This window comes from Protobothrops mucrosquamatus, unplaced genomic scaffold, assembly GCF_001527695.2.
Source record: "Protobothrops mucrosquamatus isolate PMUCROS unplaced genomic scaffold, P.Mucros_1.0 scaffold_223, whole genome shotgun sequence".
NCBI lineage: Eukaryota > Metazoa > Chordata > Lepidosauria > Squamata > Viperidae > Protobothrops > Protobothrops mucrosquamatus.
Window position 1 is genome coordinate 32,476 of NW_015386299.1, and position 16,837 is coordinate 49,312.

General features: G+C 46.1%; 1 protein-coding gene across 1 annotated transcript in view; it reads left to right on the forward strand.

The window, feature by feature from the left end:
* Nucleotides 1-16,554, forward strand: part of PSMB7 (proteasome subunit beta 7) — a 34,960-nt gene extending 18,406 nt beyond the window's left edge. The window contains exons 6-8 of the mRNA XM_015828199.1: nucleotides 3,524-3,582; nucleotides 14,657-14,808; nucleotides 16,341-16,554. Of these exons, the coding sequence (XP_015683685.1) occupies nucleotides 3,524-3,582; nucleotides 14,657-14,808; nucleotides 16,341-16,452 (323 nt within the window). The 3' untranslated portion in view covers nucleotides 16,453-16,554. The remainder of the gene's footprint in view (nucleotides 1-3,523; nucleotides 3,583-14,656; nucleotides 14,809-16,340) is intronic.
* The last annotated feature ends 283 nt before the right edge of the window (nucleotides 16,555-16,837 follow it).

Genomic DNA, 16,837 nt, shown 5'->3' on the forward strand with positions numbered 1-16,837 from the left:
GGCAGGTTGTTCCACTGATTAATTGGTCTCACTGCCAGGAAATTTCTCCTTAGTTCTAGGTTGCTTTTCTGCTTGGTTAGTTTCCATCCGTTGCTTCGTCCTGCCTTCAGGAGCTTTGGAGAATAGCTTGACTCCCTCTTCTTTGGGGCAGCCCCTGAGATATTGGAAGACTGTTATCATGTCCCCCCTGATCCTTCTCTTCCTTAAACTAGACATACCCAGTTCCAGCAACCATTCCTTATATCTTTTAGCCTCCAGTCCCCTGATCATCGTTGTTGTTCTTCTCTGCACTGTTCTTGGGTTTTAGAAGCCCATCCCGTGCCTCTGGAAAGGAGATACCTTGTTCTTTAAATGGAATGGCAAGGTTGCTTTTTCAAACTTAGCTGATGGCCTTGGGAACAATTCTGCGGACTTTCGGACACGGGGTGGAGGGTCCTTCAATCAGTGGCTTCAAACCAGATCAAAGCTCCTCATAGTTCTTGTCTCCAGCACTGCATTTTAAGGGCATTAATGCGGTGGACAGCCTAGGCCACCTCCATCCATTCATGGACACCCTAAGCCACCTCCCCTGGCTTGTCCTAGATAAGACAAGAGCAATCAAGGCATTCCACCTGGGCAGGTGTCAAGGTGGCTGAGCGAGGTTGCACTTTTCTACCTCTTATATTTTTTCCTGCACAAATCACATAGAAATTTTGCTAGTACGTGAACCGAAAAGGAATAGGTGCGACGTTGGGCTCCTAAATTTCCCTCCCTCACTGGCTAAAAACTTAGCATATCTTCCCGTTTCTCCCTCCATCTTTTTTCAAAAAAAATCCTGCTAAAAATGATTTTATTTTTACCTCATAAACATTTACCTCATAAATATTTACCTCATAAACATTTACCACATAAACTTTGGGTTTCTCCTTTTAAAGCTTTGGACAATGGACCCCTTCTAGGGATGTGGCCGTCTCTTTTCTTACAAAAAACTAAATAAATAACCTTTTTTATTTCCATTTTTTTAAAAAAACCTTTTTCGATGAATCTGTGGCCGAAGCAGACAATCCGTGCCCAGGGGGTGAAAAGATGCTCTGGGCTGCCCTCAGCTTAGAAACGGCGGCGTGTTTGCCCCTGTAAAAGGTAATGGTCCTTAGCCACGGCCGCCTGGTATAATAGGAGAATCTGTCAAATTTCCTGGGATTACCATGTTCATTGATTTGTGTCTGTAAAATCTGCTGCCTCTCCCCTCTTAAGCTTGATCTATAATTGGGCTCCCTTAAATGGTGGAGATCAGATCGTCTGCATTTTCTCCGCCAATGTCACTGTCAGCATCTGCCTTTTCATTATACATTCAGCAGACGTGATAAAACCAGCAGGTCCTCTCATTTGAAACGGGTTTAATCGCCGTCTTTTCTCTTCTTCCGTCTTCTTACTAAACCGTCCGAGGTGGTCAAGCGATGTACACAAATCATTTTAAATGGAGAAGGAGCTGGCTAGCTGACCCCGTTAAAGACAGAGCCGTATGCAAAACAAGTTAAAAAGGCATAAATGCCAAAAAACACACACACACCCATCCCTCCTAATTGGTATAAAAAATTGTGGGCAACTTTATGTGTTACCTCCCCCCCCCCCAAAAAAAAACCACCGGAGTGGGCTGAAAAATTGTCAACGCAAAGCAGATTAACTTTGGTGGAGGGTTTGGTTTTTTTTGGAACGAAGCAGGATTAAGGTGGTTGATTCTTTGCCGGTTTTTTAAAATGTGTGTTTGCTGGTGATGTGCGTGAATTTGGGGGTCACCCTTGAAGAAAGAGGGGAGGCTTTTATTGGGCCATTTTAAAATTTCTTGGAAGCTGGCAGAGCCCTGATTGGACGTTTGGACCATTCTCAGATTTTTCGTAAGCCCTCTTTTTTTTTCTGCTGGCGTAAAGGTGTTTAAAGTTCGTGCTTAGTTCGTCTCAAAAGCTTACAGCAATGGGTGTTTTAATCCTGAACCCAAGAAGGACTAAAACAAAATTTGAAGCACCACTTCAGAGGTGCTGAAGGACTCGGCTGCTCCTGATGGGATTTGGACTCCTTTCCTTTGAAGGACCCCAAGTTAGGGTGGGAGGCCTGCTCATTCTCCAAAGGGGAGTGCTTCAAGACCCTTCTGCTTACCTTGGGCTGGCAGATGTTGGCAGGACGGCATCCCGGGCCCTTTTCTTAGGTTTCTGAATTCTTAAAGTTTTTGGAAAATGCTCTGGGCTGCCTTGTGAGCAGCACCCTGTCAAAGCAAGGCTACATGTTACTCTCTCGTTAGTTCTACCTTTACATAAGCAGGAGCAATGCTTCTATTTTTTTTAAAAAAATAACTGTGTTATATAGTTCAGGGTTGACATCCCTCTTCCTTTTTTCTAGATAGATTAGATAGATAGATAGATAGATAGATAGATAGATAGATAGATAGATAGATAGATAGATAGATAGATAGATAGATAGATAGATAGATGAGAGAGTGACGTATAGATAGATAGGTAAATAGAGATGGAGGGAGGGAGGTAGATAGAGTGATGTAGATAGCTATAGATAGATAAATGAAAGAATGATATAGAGATGGATGAGAGAGATAAGTAAATAGAGGGAGGGACGTACGTAGATAGAGTGATGTAGATGTAGATAGGTAAATAGATGAGAGTGATGTAGAGATAGATAGATAGATAGATAGATAGATAGATAGATAGATAGATAGATAGATAGATAGATAGATAGATAGATAGATAGATAGATAGATAGATGAGAGGTAGGTAAATAGAGATGGAGGGAGGTAGATATAGATAGATAAATAGATGAGAGATGTAGATATAGATAGATGATAGATAGATAGATGATAGATAGATGGTAGGTAGGTAGGTAGATAGGAGAGTGATATAGATAGATAGATAGATAGATAGATAGATAGATAGATAGATAGATAGATGAGAGGTAGGTAAATAGAGATGGAGGGAGGTAGATATAGATAGATAAATAGATGAGAGTGATGTAGATATAGATAGATGATAGATAGATAGATGATAGATAGATGGTAGGTAGGTAGGTAGGTAGATAGAGTGATATAGATAGATAGATAGATAGATAGATAGATAGATAGATAGATAGATAGATAGATAGATAGATAGATAGATAGATAGATAGATGAGAGAGTGACGTATAGATAAGTAGGTAAATAGAGATGGAGGGAGGGAGGTAGATAGAGTGGTAGATAGATAGATAGATAAATGAAAGAATGATGTAGAGATAGATGATAGATATATAGAGAGATAGATAGATGAGAGGTAGGTAAATAGAGATGGAGGGAGGTAGATAGATATAGATAAATAGATGAGAGTGTTGTAGATAGGTAGGTAGGTAGGTAGGTAGATAGATAGATAGATAGATAGATAGATAGATAGATAGATAAGAGATAGAGATATGAGAGAGAGATAGGTAGATTCAAAGAGAAAAAAAATTGAAGAATAAGGGGGAAAACTCTACAAACTTAACGACTCTTCTCTCCTTCGGTGGGTTTCAGGTTCGGGATCCCTGGCAGCCATGGCGGTCTTCGAGGACAAGTTCAAACCTGAGATGGAGGTAAGCCCCACCCACTCCTCCCCCAGACCTTCCTTTGTGGGACTGCCAAAGTCCTGCACGATGGCTGACGGCCAGTTTTCACTCATCCGAGGGACGGGATTTCCCAGCGTTGGTTCAGTTATCGGCGGCGTGGGGGGGCAGCTTCTTCCGAAACCTCCACCCACCTCCAGGCCGAGTCCCTGGGGTCGAAAAGGCCTTGATCGCTCCCCCCCACTTCCCAATTTGTCACGGGGGGGGAGGGTTTGAGACCCTCTCCCATTAAAGCAGACGCAAAGCCAGATCCGTACCGCCTCTTCTAAAGTCCACCACATCACAGAGCAGCGATTCAAAGGCACACCGTCCTGCACCCCTCCGGTTTCGACTCGCAAATTAGCATCTGGAATCTAATTAGACAAGCTTAATGAAAGCAGCAGCTGAAGATTGCTGGAAAAGACAATCAGACGGGTTTTTTCTCTCCCCCCCCTCCACCTCCGCACCCCCCCCCCTTTCCCTCTGATATGTATTCCCTGCTCCTGAAGCCGCGCTCGGCAAAAGCCTTCTGTGTTAAAAAAAAAGAAATTAGCATTTATTTGAAGGCGAGGAAACTGGTGGGGGGTGTTTTTTACCCCCCCTTCTTTCCCCACCCCACCCCACCCCCTCTTCTCCCCGCCCTGCCTTTGCTGTGCTTTTGGCATCCCCAAGAGAGCCGGTGCGGCAGCAATCCGGGCGCACAATATTTATTTATATATACATATAAAAAAAATCGGTGACAGGCAATAATAGCGAGTTGGGGGGGGGGAAAATGCCTTTTGCCGGAATTTTGCGTCGAGAGCTGAAAGGATCCAACCTTGGGCCTGGCAGCTGTGGCGTGGCCTACAGGGCGAAGAGCGGGCCGCCGCACGATAAGTTGCCAGAGTTTCTGCTTCTATAATAATAATTATAATTATAATAATTATAATAGTGATGATGTTGGAAGGGATCTTGAAGGTCGTCGAGTCCAACCCCCCTGCTCAGCACGGACTTGGGATGCTTTCATTGTTGTGACTCTGATCGATGCTTTGATTGATGTGGAGACTTTGGGAAAAGTGCAGAGGAGAGGAACTGAGACGATTAAAGGCGTGGAGACTAAAACGTATTATATAATATAATAATAAAGTTGGAGGTCATCTAGTCCAACCCCCTGCTCAGGCAGGAAGCCCTATACTATTTCAGACAAATGGCTGTCCAGTCTCTTCTTGAAAACTTCCAGTGTTGGAGCATTCACCGCTTCTGGAGGCAGGTTGTTCCACTGGTTAATTATTCCCACTGTATGAAGGTTTCTCCTTAGTTCTAGGTTGCTTCTCTCCTGGATTAGTTTCCATCCGTTGCTTCTTGTCCTGCCTTCAGAAAGTGCTTTGGAGAAGAGCTTGACTCCCTCTTCTTTGGGGCAGCCCCTGAGATATTGAAACACTGCTATCATGTCCCCCCTCGTCCTTCTCTTCATTAGACTAGACAGACCCAATTCCAGCAACCGTTCCTTATATGTTTTAGCCTCCAGTCCCCTGATCCTCTTTGTTGCTCTTCTCTACACTCTTTCTAGAGTCAAGAAAGCTCACACCAGCGGGGCCCATGCTCTCCTCCTCCTCCTCCTCCTCCTCCTCCTCCTCCTCCTCCTCCTCCTCCTCCTTCTCCTTCTCCTCCTTCCCCCTCCCACCAAGTCTGCTGCCAAGCCTGACAATCACAGTTCCCGAGGCTACCAGTCAACGAAACACTGTTTTTCTCCAGCACCAGCCTTCCTGGGAAGGTGGAGACGCGAGCATCTCCAGCAGAAGGGCTAGATGTTGCCAAAAACGGCAACCTGCCTCCTCCCTAACGCTCCCCGAGGCTTCAGACAGGAGGCTGCACACCTGCTTGCTTGAAGGGCAGAAAGGACTGCCCGGGAGACCCCCAGCCTCAGATTTAAGGGGGGGGAAACAGTTTGCTTTCCCCCTGGCATCCCGCCGGTGGGAGAACACGCGCCTCCAAATATTGGTTTTCTTTCTCTCCCCCCTCCCCATCCCTGCAGCGGGCCAACGTCTTGCTCACGAAGACTCTGCTTGGGGGTGGGTGGGCTGAGGGTCCTGGCAGCCATCAGCTTCGTAGGAGTGAAGAAACCCCTTCCCCAGCAGCTCTGAAGCTGCGGGCCAGGAAAGGAAAGCGAAAAGGAGTGGAGGTCGCGCCGTTGGACCGGTCCTCTCCCCCCCCCCTTGCTCCCCCAGCCCCAAATAATTTTGGAAGGCTGGCTTGTCTTTGCGATCTCGATCCAGCGCTGCCAAGTCATCAGTCTCATTTAGACGATTCGGGGCTGCCAAGCGACACCCAGGAACGGTGAGAAGCTGCCTGCGAATCCTGCCTTCATTAGTGGGGGCTGATCAGAATGCCCCGGTCCCCACCACACGGGGGGGGGCTCAGGTGTGGGTCTCCTCTGCCTAATCTCCGCAGCTGACACTCGCCGTTTTAATGACTTCCCCGGGAAGGCAGCCAGGAGACAGCCTGAGATCAAAGGAGACGCTCGGCGTTAAGCTGGAGAGCTGCCTCGCTAACTTGCCGCCCGTTGGCAGCGGGCAGAGCTTAGGCAAATGCTGGAGGGCGGGGTGGGGTGGGCAGCACCGCAAGACCCCTTTGTCCAAAGACGCACCCAGGTTTGGGTCTGCTCTGGGTCGATTCTTGCTTTTCGCCTCTCTTCTTTTTTTTTTTTAGCTTTTCTGGGATAGGTTCCTCTCTGCAAAATCTTCCAAGTGGGGGAGCAGATGATTATTATTATTATTATTATTATTATTATTATTATTATTATTATTATTGCTGCTGCTGCTACTACTACCACTACTACTACTACTACTAATAATAATAATAATAATAATAATAATAATAATAATAATAATAATAATAATAATAATAACAACAATAATAATGTTGGAAAGGACCTTGTCCAACCCCCTGCTCAAGCAGGAGACCCTATATCATTTCAGACAAATGGCTGTCCAGTCTCTTTTTGAAAACATCAAGTGATGGAGCATTCATCACTTCTGGAGACAGGTGGTTCCACTGGTTAATTGTCCTCACTGTTAGGAAGTTTCTCCTTAATTCCAGGTTGCTTCTCTCCTTGATGAGTTTCCTTCCGTTGCTTCTCGTCCTGCCTTCAGGCGCTTTGGAGAAGAACTTGACCCCCTCTTCTTTGGGGCAACCCCTGAGATATTGGAACACTGCTATCATGTCCCCCCTCGACCTTCTCTTCATTAAACGAGACATACCCAATTCCAGCAAATGTTCCTTATATGTTTTAGCCTCCAGTCCCCTAATCATCTTTGTTGCTCTTCTCTGTCCTTCCTTCCTTCCTTCCTTCCTTCCTTCCTTCCTTCCTTCCTTCCTTCCTTCCTTCCTTCCTTCCTTCCTTCCTTCCTTCCTTTCTTTCTTTCTTTCTTTCTTTTCCACTGGAGCCTTTCCACTGATTAATTGTTCTCAATATCAGGAAATTTCTCCTTAATTCCAGGTTGCTTCTCTCCTTGCTTAGTTTCCATCCGTTGTTTCTCGTCCTGCCTTCAGGTGCTTTGGAGAATAAGTTGACCCCCATCTTCTTTGGGGCAGCCCCTCAAAATATTGAGACACTGCTATCGCGTCGTCCCTGGTCCTTCTCTTCGTTAAACTAGACAGACCCAATTCCTGCAACCGTTTCTTCGTACGTTTTCGCCTCCAGCTAAAAAGATACGAAGGCTCAACGCTGGCCGTTTTCGTGACCGTCTGCCCTGTGAGAAGCCCGAGCATTTTCCAGGAAACAATAAGGAACAAATAAAATGGCCCATCCCTGTCCTGTAGGGATTGAACGGTTGTTTGATTGATAGAAGATAGAAAGGCCTTTTTTTGCCAATAAGAGCGCCAGAGACCAAAATCAAAGGAGTTTAGTGGGACTAAGCAGGAATTCCAGGATTCCGCGGCAGGTAATTTGGCTATAAATTGTTAAATGTAAATTCAGGTTAGCAGAGAGAAATTTTTTTTCCCCTCCTTCTTTTCCTCCCCTCCCACCCTCCCTGGAAAAAAAAAAGAAAAAAAAGAAAGAAAGATAAACTGCTGATTAATTCAGTATAGAACTCAATTACAAATTGAAAGAGCCACAGCGGGACTCCCGAACCCTAAAGACAACAGATGTTGAATTGATACTCCAGCATATTTTACACCGGTATGAAATATTAACATGGTTTATTATACTGGTTTTGGAGGGAGGGAGAAAGGAGAGGCTGAGGTTTGCCCGCCTTTTGAAAAGAGCAGCTGTGAGGGCTGTGGAAGATGGGTATTGTAAGTCTCTCTATAGCAAGCTCTTTGGGCCTTCCTTCATTTAGTAATGTTTGAAGGGAGGAAGACTTAAGCCAGAATCGTGGTTTGCTTTTCTTACGGGGCGAAAACGGCCCCAGATGAGAGGGACGCGTGTGGGGTTTTTCTCAGATTATTTCGGAAGGGACGTTGTGTCTCACACTGACATGAGCTGGGGAACACATTATCTGCCCAGTTTCTGAGGAAAAACACCACAAACAGGCCTGTCTGAAGGACTGCTGGACTAGGAGACCCATCATCCAGTGTTGAGGCCACCTGTATGGCACACCCTCCATAGCTGTGGACAACCGAGAAGACCAGCAGGCAAAGTCCCCAAAGTGTGACGTTTGTGGCAGAGTTAAAATCTATTCCAGGGATGTGAAACGACAGGCGTGTCATCATCTCCTCAAAGGGAGAAGTCAACGTGTGTTGTGGGACTCCTCATGCAACACATTTCTTGGAAATGTCTTCTTTGTGTGGAACGTAAGAAAAGTATTATTAATTACTCTTATTAATAATATTAATAGGAGAAGACAGAACTCTCGCTTGTCGAAGTTTAGTGGACAACGAGTTTAAGAAAGACCTCAGCAAAGTCCAAAGGGAAGAGTGGGACTTGAGAAGGACCTACCAGTCTCCTGGGCTTCTAGGGGGTCTCCAAAATGTCTTGGTTAGCTAAAAACAAAGAAAAGCTTAGCCCATGTAGACTCCAAAAGAAGAGGGAGTCAAGCTATTCTCCAAGGCGCCTGAAGGCAGGACAAGAAGCAACGGGTGGAAACTCATCAAGGAGAGAAGCAACCTAGAACTAAGGAGAAACTTCCTGACAGTTAGAACAATTAACCAGTGGAACAACCTGCCTCCAGAAGCGGTGAATGCTCCAACACTGGAAGTTTTTAAGAAGAGACTGGACAGCCATTTGTCCGAAATGGTATATAGGATTTCCTGCCTGAGCAGGGGGTTGGACTAGAGGACCTCCAAGGTCCCTTCCAACTCTGTTATTGTGTTATTCTGTTACTAATCAAGGAGAGAAGCAACCTGGAACTAAGGAGAAACTTGCTGACAGTGAGAGCAATTAACCAGTGGAACTACCTGCCTCCAGAAGCGGTGAATGCTCCAACACTGGAAGTTTTTAAAAAGAGACTGGACAGCCATTTGTCCGAAATGGTATAGGGTTTCCTGCCTGAGCAGGGGGTTGGACTAGATGACCTCCAAGGTCCCTTCCAACTTTACTATTATTATTATTATTATTATTATTATTATTATTATTATTTGGGCAGGCAAGGTGGTTGACTTCCTGAATTCCCCTTTCCGACCCATTTTATTTAATTTTTTTTTTCCTTTTGGGGGAGGTGGGGCCAAAAAAAAAAAAAAAGCAGGAGAAAGAAACGAAATTGTGTTGATTTTTAGTATCTGTGTCGGGTGAGTTCTCGTGAAACTTCCCAGCAGATTTAGCCCTGCTCTCCGTTACATATTGATCTGCCCACAATTTCTCCCGGAAGACGGGTGCATCCATATTATTCTTCCACGCTTTAATTATCCTGCCCTCGGTTTAGGTAGCCTTCAAGAACGATCATTTTCCTAGTCTCAAATCCCCAGCACTTCTCTATAGATTTTTACACCTGGTCTGATCTCCCTCACTAGCTGCCCTTTCCCCAGCCCGGTTATTTCTCTCAGATTCCTGCTTTAAAGTAATTTGTCTTTTTATCTCTCTTTTTTGCCTTTATTTTTCCACCTTCCCCTCCCTTTCTCCCCTCCCCCCCCTCCCCGGGATTTGTAAGAACTTTGAACATCTTCCATTCTTGCCGGTCTGTTTGGGAAATGCCATAAACAAGGATATATATATATATATTTATCAAGTTGTAGATACAATCCATATCACAGCTGGTGAATGGATAGGTCTTCTTTCAAAAGCCAGATTGCTTCCATCAGTTTGCAATAAATTTGCAGAAAGAAAAAAAAAGAAAGAAAGAAAGAAAGAAAGAAAGAAAGGGAGAAAGAAAGAAAGAAAGAAAGAAAGAAAGAGGAAGGAAGGAAAGAAAGAAAGAAAGAAAGAAAAAGAAAGGAAGGAAGGAAGGAAGGGAGGAAGAGAGGAAGGAAGGAAGGAAGGAAGGAAGGAAAGGAGGGAGGGAGGGAGGGAGGAAGGAAGGAAGAATAATGTATAATAATTTGATGCATTCTCAAAGGATTTCATATAAGGAAAAGGCTATGTAGAAATAGAAGTCAATAAAAGAGAATATTTGTAGCCGAGATTGAGCTGAGAGATCTTTAGTACTCTCTGAGCTTGGTGGTTTTCTTGCAGACATTTCATGACCCAACTAGGTAACATCATCAGTGGGAGGAGGAGAAGGAGGATTGTGGGGTCCTTGGTAGACTAGATAACATCATCAGGCTTAGTTGATGAGATCAACATCAGATGACTAGCGCTGACGATGCAATCATGAAATGTCTTCAAAAAAAACCCCAAGCTCGGAGAGCACCAAGGACCCCTCAAATAGACGTCAAGAGATTCTGCTTTTCACATTTTGGGGTAATGAAATCTGTGGAGCGATGTTTCTCAAGCTTGGCAACTTGAAAGTGGGTGGACTTCAACACCACCACCACCCCGAATTCCCTAGTCAGCATGGAATTCTGGGAGTTGAAGACACCCCCCCCCCCCCATCTTCAAGTTGCCACGCTTGAGAAGTGTAGAAGGCACTTCCTGGTCTTGACTTCGTCAAGCGTGGAAGCGAAGCTGGGCCAGATCTGGTTAGCCACTTGGTTGAGAGGCTGACAGAAAAGTCCAGGTTTTTCAGTTCAACTGGTAAGTTGAAAAAAAAAAACATCTGGAAGAAGGTGGGGACCAGCCATTTCTGAATTGCATACAGGAAAATCATGTGGATGTCGGACCTGGGTTGGCTTAGGGTCATGTTGAAAGAGACTCGGCTTTTGAGTGAACTGGAGGTTAAATTTGGCCCTTCCCGGTCCAGCTATTTCCCTTGTAGATTTTCTTCTGAATATCTTGAGTCGGCCGTTCCCCTGTCCTCCTTCCTAGCCACGTTGACCCAGCGCCTGCAAGACAAAAGGCAGAAACTGTGGACTTGGGAAAGGAAGGAGGCTCCAACGGTTTGGAGCCTCTTGTCATTAAGAGCTGGAACGAGGCAATATATCACGTTTTGGCGCCGTGTACCGAATGCAACTCTCCAGATAGCAGGTTTAAAGTCAAGATTTAATACGGCCCTCTCCACCGTGATGCTGCAGTGACAGTTTAAAACTCGTTCTTTAAATCTCAGCAGACTTTATAGCCAGCAGAGGGCCAATATAGAGTTTAATGGCATTACGAGGCATAAATCATCTTTTAAAGATGCTACCAGTAGCTCCAAAATTAAATGCAGGCAATCTCCCTCCGTGATAAATAATTTATCAAACACCATTTCGGATGAGCTCTCCACGCCGAGTTATTTATTTTAGCCTTTACTGCTCAATTCCTCCGGCGCGCATTCGCGGATCCATTACTGGTCAGTTTTAATGAACTTGGGGGGTCTGCCGTGGCCTCTTCCCCGCCGTTTGGCACAGCTGCGGTGACCATTAGGCGGCTGGCCTGGTCCTCTTTGCGCCTTTTACAAGCCCGGCCCATTTGTCTTGCGCCGGTAAATGGCGGAGCACATCGGAGTCCGGGGACACATTACACGATGTAGCAACAGCGCACAAGCCGCCTGGCCTGGATAGAGTTGCTTTGTCGCAGCTGACTTGAAATATAGCGCACGACTGTTAACTGTAATCTCATTTATGGGAGATTTCTGGGCTGGGGGCTGCGGTTCCCGGGGTAGCGTAGACCCTGCAACCTTGAAGGAGGGTCTGAGATGAAGCCCCAAACTTTTAGGAGACTTCTTCCCAATTAATTATTGTGCAATTTCCTCGGCCAGCACCGTCGTCAAATGTGCATTTTGAGTTTTATAGAGGGGCTGTCAGCGTTTTCCTGATTGGACCGTGTTTTTTTAAAACTTTTCGGTGGTTAAGATGACCTTGAAGGCTAAACCGCGGGATGGGTTTTTTTTTTCCCCTCCAGAAGGTTGTTCTGGGTTGTCTGAACCGACATCCCAGGTCTAGATAATGTTCCTGGCCTGTGCAGCTGCTCCGTGGGTCTGTAGGAAGGATTTAAGCAAGGAGTTGGTTGAAATACCGCACGGGTTTTAGGCAGGTCTGTCTGAATCTCATTAGGAGATTGGGGTGAGCCACTTGCGGATCCGTGGCATTGAACTTCCAGGGTTCCCCAACGAGAGCATCATAGGGTCATCTACTTGAGCAGAAGGTTGGACAAGAAGACCTCCATGGTCCCTTCCAACTCTTGTTATTCTGAGTGTGCTGGCTGGGGAATTCTGGGAGTTGAAGGCCACCCAGAATTGGCCAATGAAGACTTTGATTGCCCAGGGGAAGTGACTTCCTAGCTAAAGTTGAAAAAGAGACCCCGATGAAGAGGATCTCCAGCAGTTGAGTCCTTCTCCTGCCCTCGTAGAAGAGGACAACTTTGGACATCTGCCGGGGAGTCCCACCATACCACTTGGCTTAGCAGAATTAAGTTGGGGGTATTGACCTGACAAGCCAGGTCCTGAATTGAGAGCCAGCTCGGTGTGTCTGTGTGTGTGTCTCGAAATTAGGAGTAATAAGGTTCCTGCAAATGAGCAAAGAAGAATTAGACAGGTACACACATACACACACACGCCTGCACCAGCTTTTTGGCACGGAGGAGATTTGCAGCTGAAATAATTGAGCTGTGAGAATCTGGGCCTCTTGTCTGGAGGGTCTCCCGAGAGGCCTGAACATGTGCTGGGAAGGGGCTCAATTGCCCACTGGGGCCCTCTTCTTTGCTGCTACGCACAGCAGCTGCTGCCGCAAGAAAAAAGAGAGCCTTTAGGGTTAAAGAGAAGCACACGGCCTGGGTCTTGAAGCTTTGGCCGTGAGGATGTGGAACGTGCCTTCCCACCCCCCTTGCTCGGCCTTGTACGATGAGGGGCCCTGGGGTGGGTTAGGTCCAAGGTCCCCAACCCTGTTCGAAACTGGGCCGCGGGAGCTCTTCTCCAAAGCGCCTGAAGGCAGGACAAGAAGCAACGGATGGAAACTAACCAAAGAGAGAAGCAACCTAGAACTAAGGAGAAACTTCCTGACAGTGAGAACAATTAACCAGTGGAACAACCTGCCTCCAGAAGTGGTGAATGCTCCAACACTGGAAGCTTTTAAGAAGAGACTGGACAGCCATTTGTCCGAAATGGGATAGGGTTTCCTGCCTGAGCAGGGGATTGGACTAGATGACCTCCAAGGTCCCTTCCAACCTCCTCCTCCTCCTCCTCCTCCTCCTCCTCCTCCTCTTCTTCTTCTTCTTCTTCTTCTTCTTCTTCTTCTTCTTCTTCTTCTTCTTCTTTTCTTCTTCTTCTTCTTCTTCTTCTTCTTCTTCTTCTTCTTTTCCTCTTCTTCTTCTCTTCTTCTTCTTTCTTCTCCTCTTATTCTCTTTTTCTTTTTCTTTTTCTTCTTCTTCTTCTTGTTATTATTATTATTATTAAATGGGCAAGCAGACGGGCGAGAAACTCCATCGAGTGTAGATTCAGGCATGACATGTTCCGTGTTTCCCCGAAAATAAGAGCCAACCGGAAAACTAGCCCTACCGTGATTTTTTTTCCCCCTCAGGACACTCATATAATATAATATAAGCCCCATCCCCAAAATAAGCCCCAGTTAAGATCGTCAGCCAGATGGACGCATTTCCCCGAACATAAGCCCTAACTGGAAAATAAGCCCTTAATTCGTCTTTTGGAGCAAAAATTAATATAAGATCTGTTCTTATTTTCTGAGAAACATGTTACCTGCCTCCCCCCCACGCACACAGCTGGAAAATGTTGGGGACTGCTGGGTTAGGTGGTCTGGACAGGGTCTATGAGACAGAGAGACAGGTTTTCCAGAGCGAACGCCTGCAAAAGGTGCTGAAACTCTACAGTTCCTCTAAGATTTGGTCCTCGGACTTTTCATTCTTCTCTCCAACCTCACGTCAGATATGACTTTCTTTCTGTGCGTGCCAAGCTCCCTCTGGGCCAAGGAAGACTTTGATTGCCCAGAGGAAGCGACTTCCTAGCTAAAGTTGAAAAAGAGACCCTGATGAAGAGGATCTTTAGCAATTGAGGCCTTCTCCTGCCCTCTTAAAAGAGGACACCTTTGGACGTCTGCTTGGGAGTCCCACCACACCACACCTTGGTTATCTGCTATCCTGGAAAAGGAAGACTTGAAAAACCGGCCGTTGGTTGAGTTTGTGGGCTGGGTCTCAAAACGCTGACCCATCGGTCCCTATCCACTGCTTTCACTCCGGACGGGATTGTCCAGGACAGCCTTGGAAATATTGGGTCCCTTTTTCTTGATGGCCCTGTAGAGGGTGCTGATGCGATGGGAGTTGCTTTTTGTGGTGTGTTAATACGGCCACTTTTGCAGGCTAAAATACGGCCAAAAGTGTCCGTTTTCTCCTGGAGAAAAAAAATAATCAAAGAGGAGTGCAGATTTTGTGGTTTTTTTAAAAATGTATTTTTATTCTAATTTTTGTACCTCGTTCCCCTTGTGAATACCAAAGCGATTGCAGGCGGCGCTTCCTTAAATGCGTGGGGAAAAAATAATCATTTTAGGTCTGAGCAATACCAAATACTTGTTTTATTTTTCAGCTCAGGAAAGAGGGAGTTCCTCTCCCCCCCCCCCCATTGAACTTTGGATTTCTTACATTTTGCGTGGTTTTTTTTTCCCCTCCCTCTCCTCCCCCCCCCAGGAAGAAGAGGCCAAACAGCTGGTAAAAGATGCTATTTCAGCTGGCATATTTAATGATTTGGGCTCTGGCAGTAATATCGACCTCTGCGTCATCAACAAGAGCAAATTGGATTTCCTCCGTCCGTACAACACCCCGAACAAAAAGGGGGAAAGGTGAGTTTGTGTGTGTTGGCGTGAACCAGACAGGGTTTTGCTGGAGAAGAGTCACCAAGTGTAAGGACCCACCCCACTTTACATCTTAAGAAGACAGAACTCTTGGGATATCTCTTCCAACAGGCATCTTTATTAAGAGAAGATGGTTGCAGGCGTTCTAGACAGGATCTGAGGGGCCAACCCCTTACCATTCAAGGTTTTAAGTGGTCCCAAGCAGCCCCCACCCCACCGTCCTTCCAGCGACGATCCCAGGCGTTACATTTCCACCCCTTTTTCCTCACTGCCGGCAGAAGGGAGACTTCAGAGAGAGAGTAGATGAAAGGCTGTGGCCATATTGTTATGGTCAGTCCTCTTGATTCCCCTTTCGTAGTATGACAGAATCCACAAAGAGTAAGAAATGGATCTTTTTTCAAAGTCGGTAGCTAGAATTGAAATATAATTGGTTTCTGACACCAAGTCTATGGAGATTCTCCGTCCTCCAGGTTGTGGTTATCTCAAAGGTGCTTTTTCAGGAGGCCACTGGACTTTCTTGCTTTTCTTCCGAGGACGTTTCGCTTCTCATCCCAGAAGCTTCTTCAGCTCTGACTGGAATGGTGGGAAATGGAAGGATTTAGACTCCTTGCAGACCGCTGCTTATTTGCACCCTTTTAGAGTGTCTTTGATGCCACCTGTACTAAAATAAACTTCCAGGTGGCCTCAGTGACGTTTCACTTCTCAACCGCCTCAGTTCTGACTGAATCTGAACACCTCACGTCAGAACTGAAGACGCTTCTTGGATAAGAAACGAAACGTCTTCACGGAAAACCAAAGTAAATCCAGTCACCTCTTGAAAAAAACACCTTTGGGATAACCTGCCAATGATTAATCAGTGCATCAACATAGGCCAGGGGTCTTCAGACTTGCCCCTTTGATGACTTGTGGACTTCAACTCCCAGAATTCCTCACCACAAGTCATCAAAGGGTCAAGTTTGAAGACCACTGAGCTAAGGAGAATAGGAAGAACAACATCCTGCTGAGGAATTCTGGGAGTTGAAGTCCACAAGTCATCACAGAGCCAAGTCTGAAGACCCCTGACTTAGGCTATCACAAAGGGATTCAGGCTGTGGGACACGAGGCTGAACAGGCCAGGTGAAGGCTTCAGCTCCACAGGGCCTTCCGAAGGAGATGCACGGAAAATGGAAAGGCAAGTGAACCTCCTTTGTTTTTGCTTGAAGATGCTTCGCTTCTCATCCCAGAAGCTTCCTCCGTTCTGGCTGAACGGTGGGGAATGGAAGGCTTTGTGTTTGGTTAGAACTGAAGCAGCTTCTTGGATGAGAAGCGAAACGTCCTCAAGGGGAAAACAAAACGAGAAAGTCCAGGCGCCTTTTGATAAAAGCACCTTTGGGATAACCGTGTGCGTGTGTTTCTAGTCCTTAAGATTCCCTAAATCTCTCCGGGAAAAGGCTTGCTGGTCCGCTGTGTAGGATAGCAGCCTGGGAGAGATACTCAAACTGCAAGGTTTTGTGACGGTGCCGGTTTTGCTCCTCCGACAGGCAAGGAAAATACCGGTGCGAGAAGGGAACCACGGGTGTCCTGTCGGAAAAGGTCATCCGTCTGGAACTGGAGGTGGCGGAGGAGACGGTGCAGACCATGGACACCTCCTGATTCCCGGCGGAGAGTGCCCAGGACACATTTCGGGGACCGAGAGTATTCCTTTGGTGTCGAAATAACCTTTTGCAATGTTATAATTTACACGAATAAAACAAATAATAGAAACCAGACGGGCTGGCTCTTGTAATTTGGGGGGGGGCAGAGAAGAGTCTCCTAGCCCATTATGCTCTACCTGTTGGGATGTCAACTTTATGGGTTTGGATAGAGGTAGTTCTAAACCTTGCGTTTCGTGACCGTTCGGAGTTATACCCCCGCTGAAAAAGGTATCCCACTGCTGTTTTTCACACTTCACAGAGAAAAGCAACAAAGATGATCAGGGGACTGGAGGCTAAAGCATATAAGGAACGGTTGTTGGAATTGGGTCTGTCTAGTTTAATGA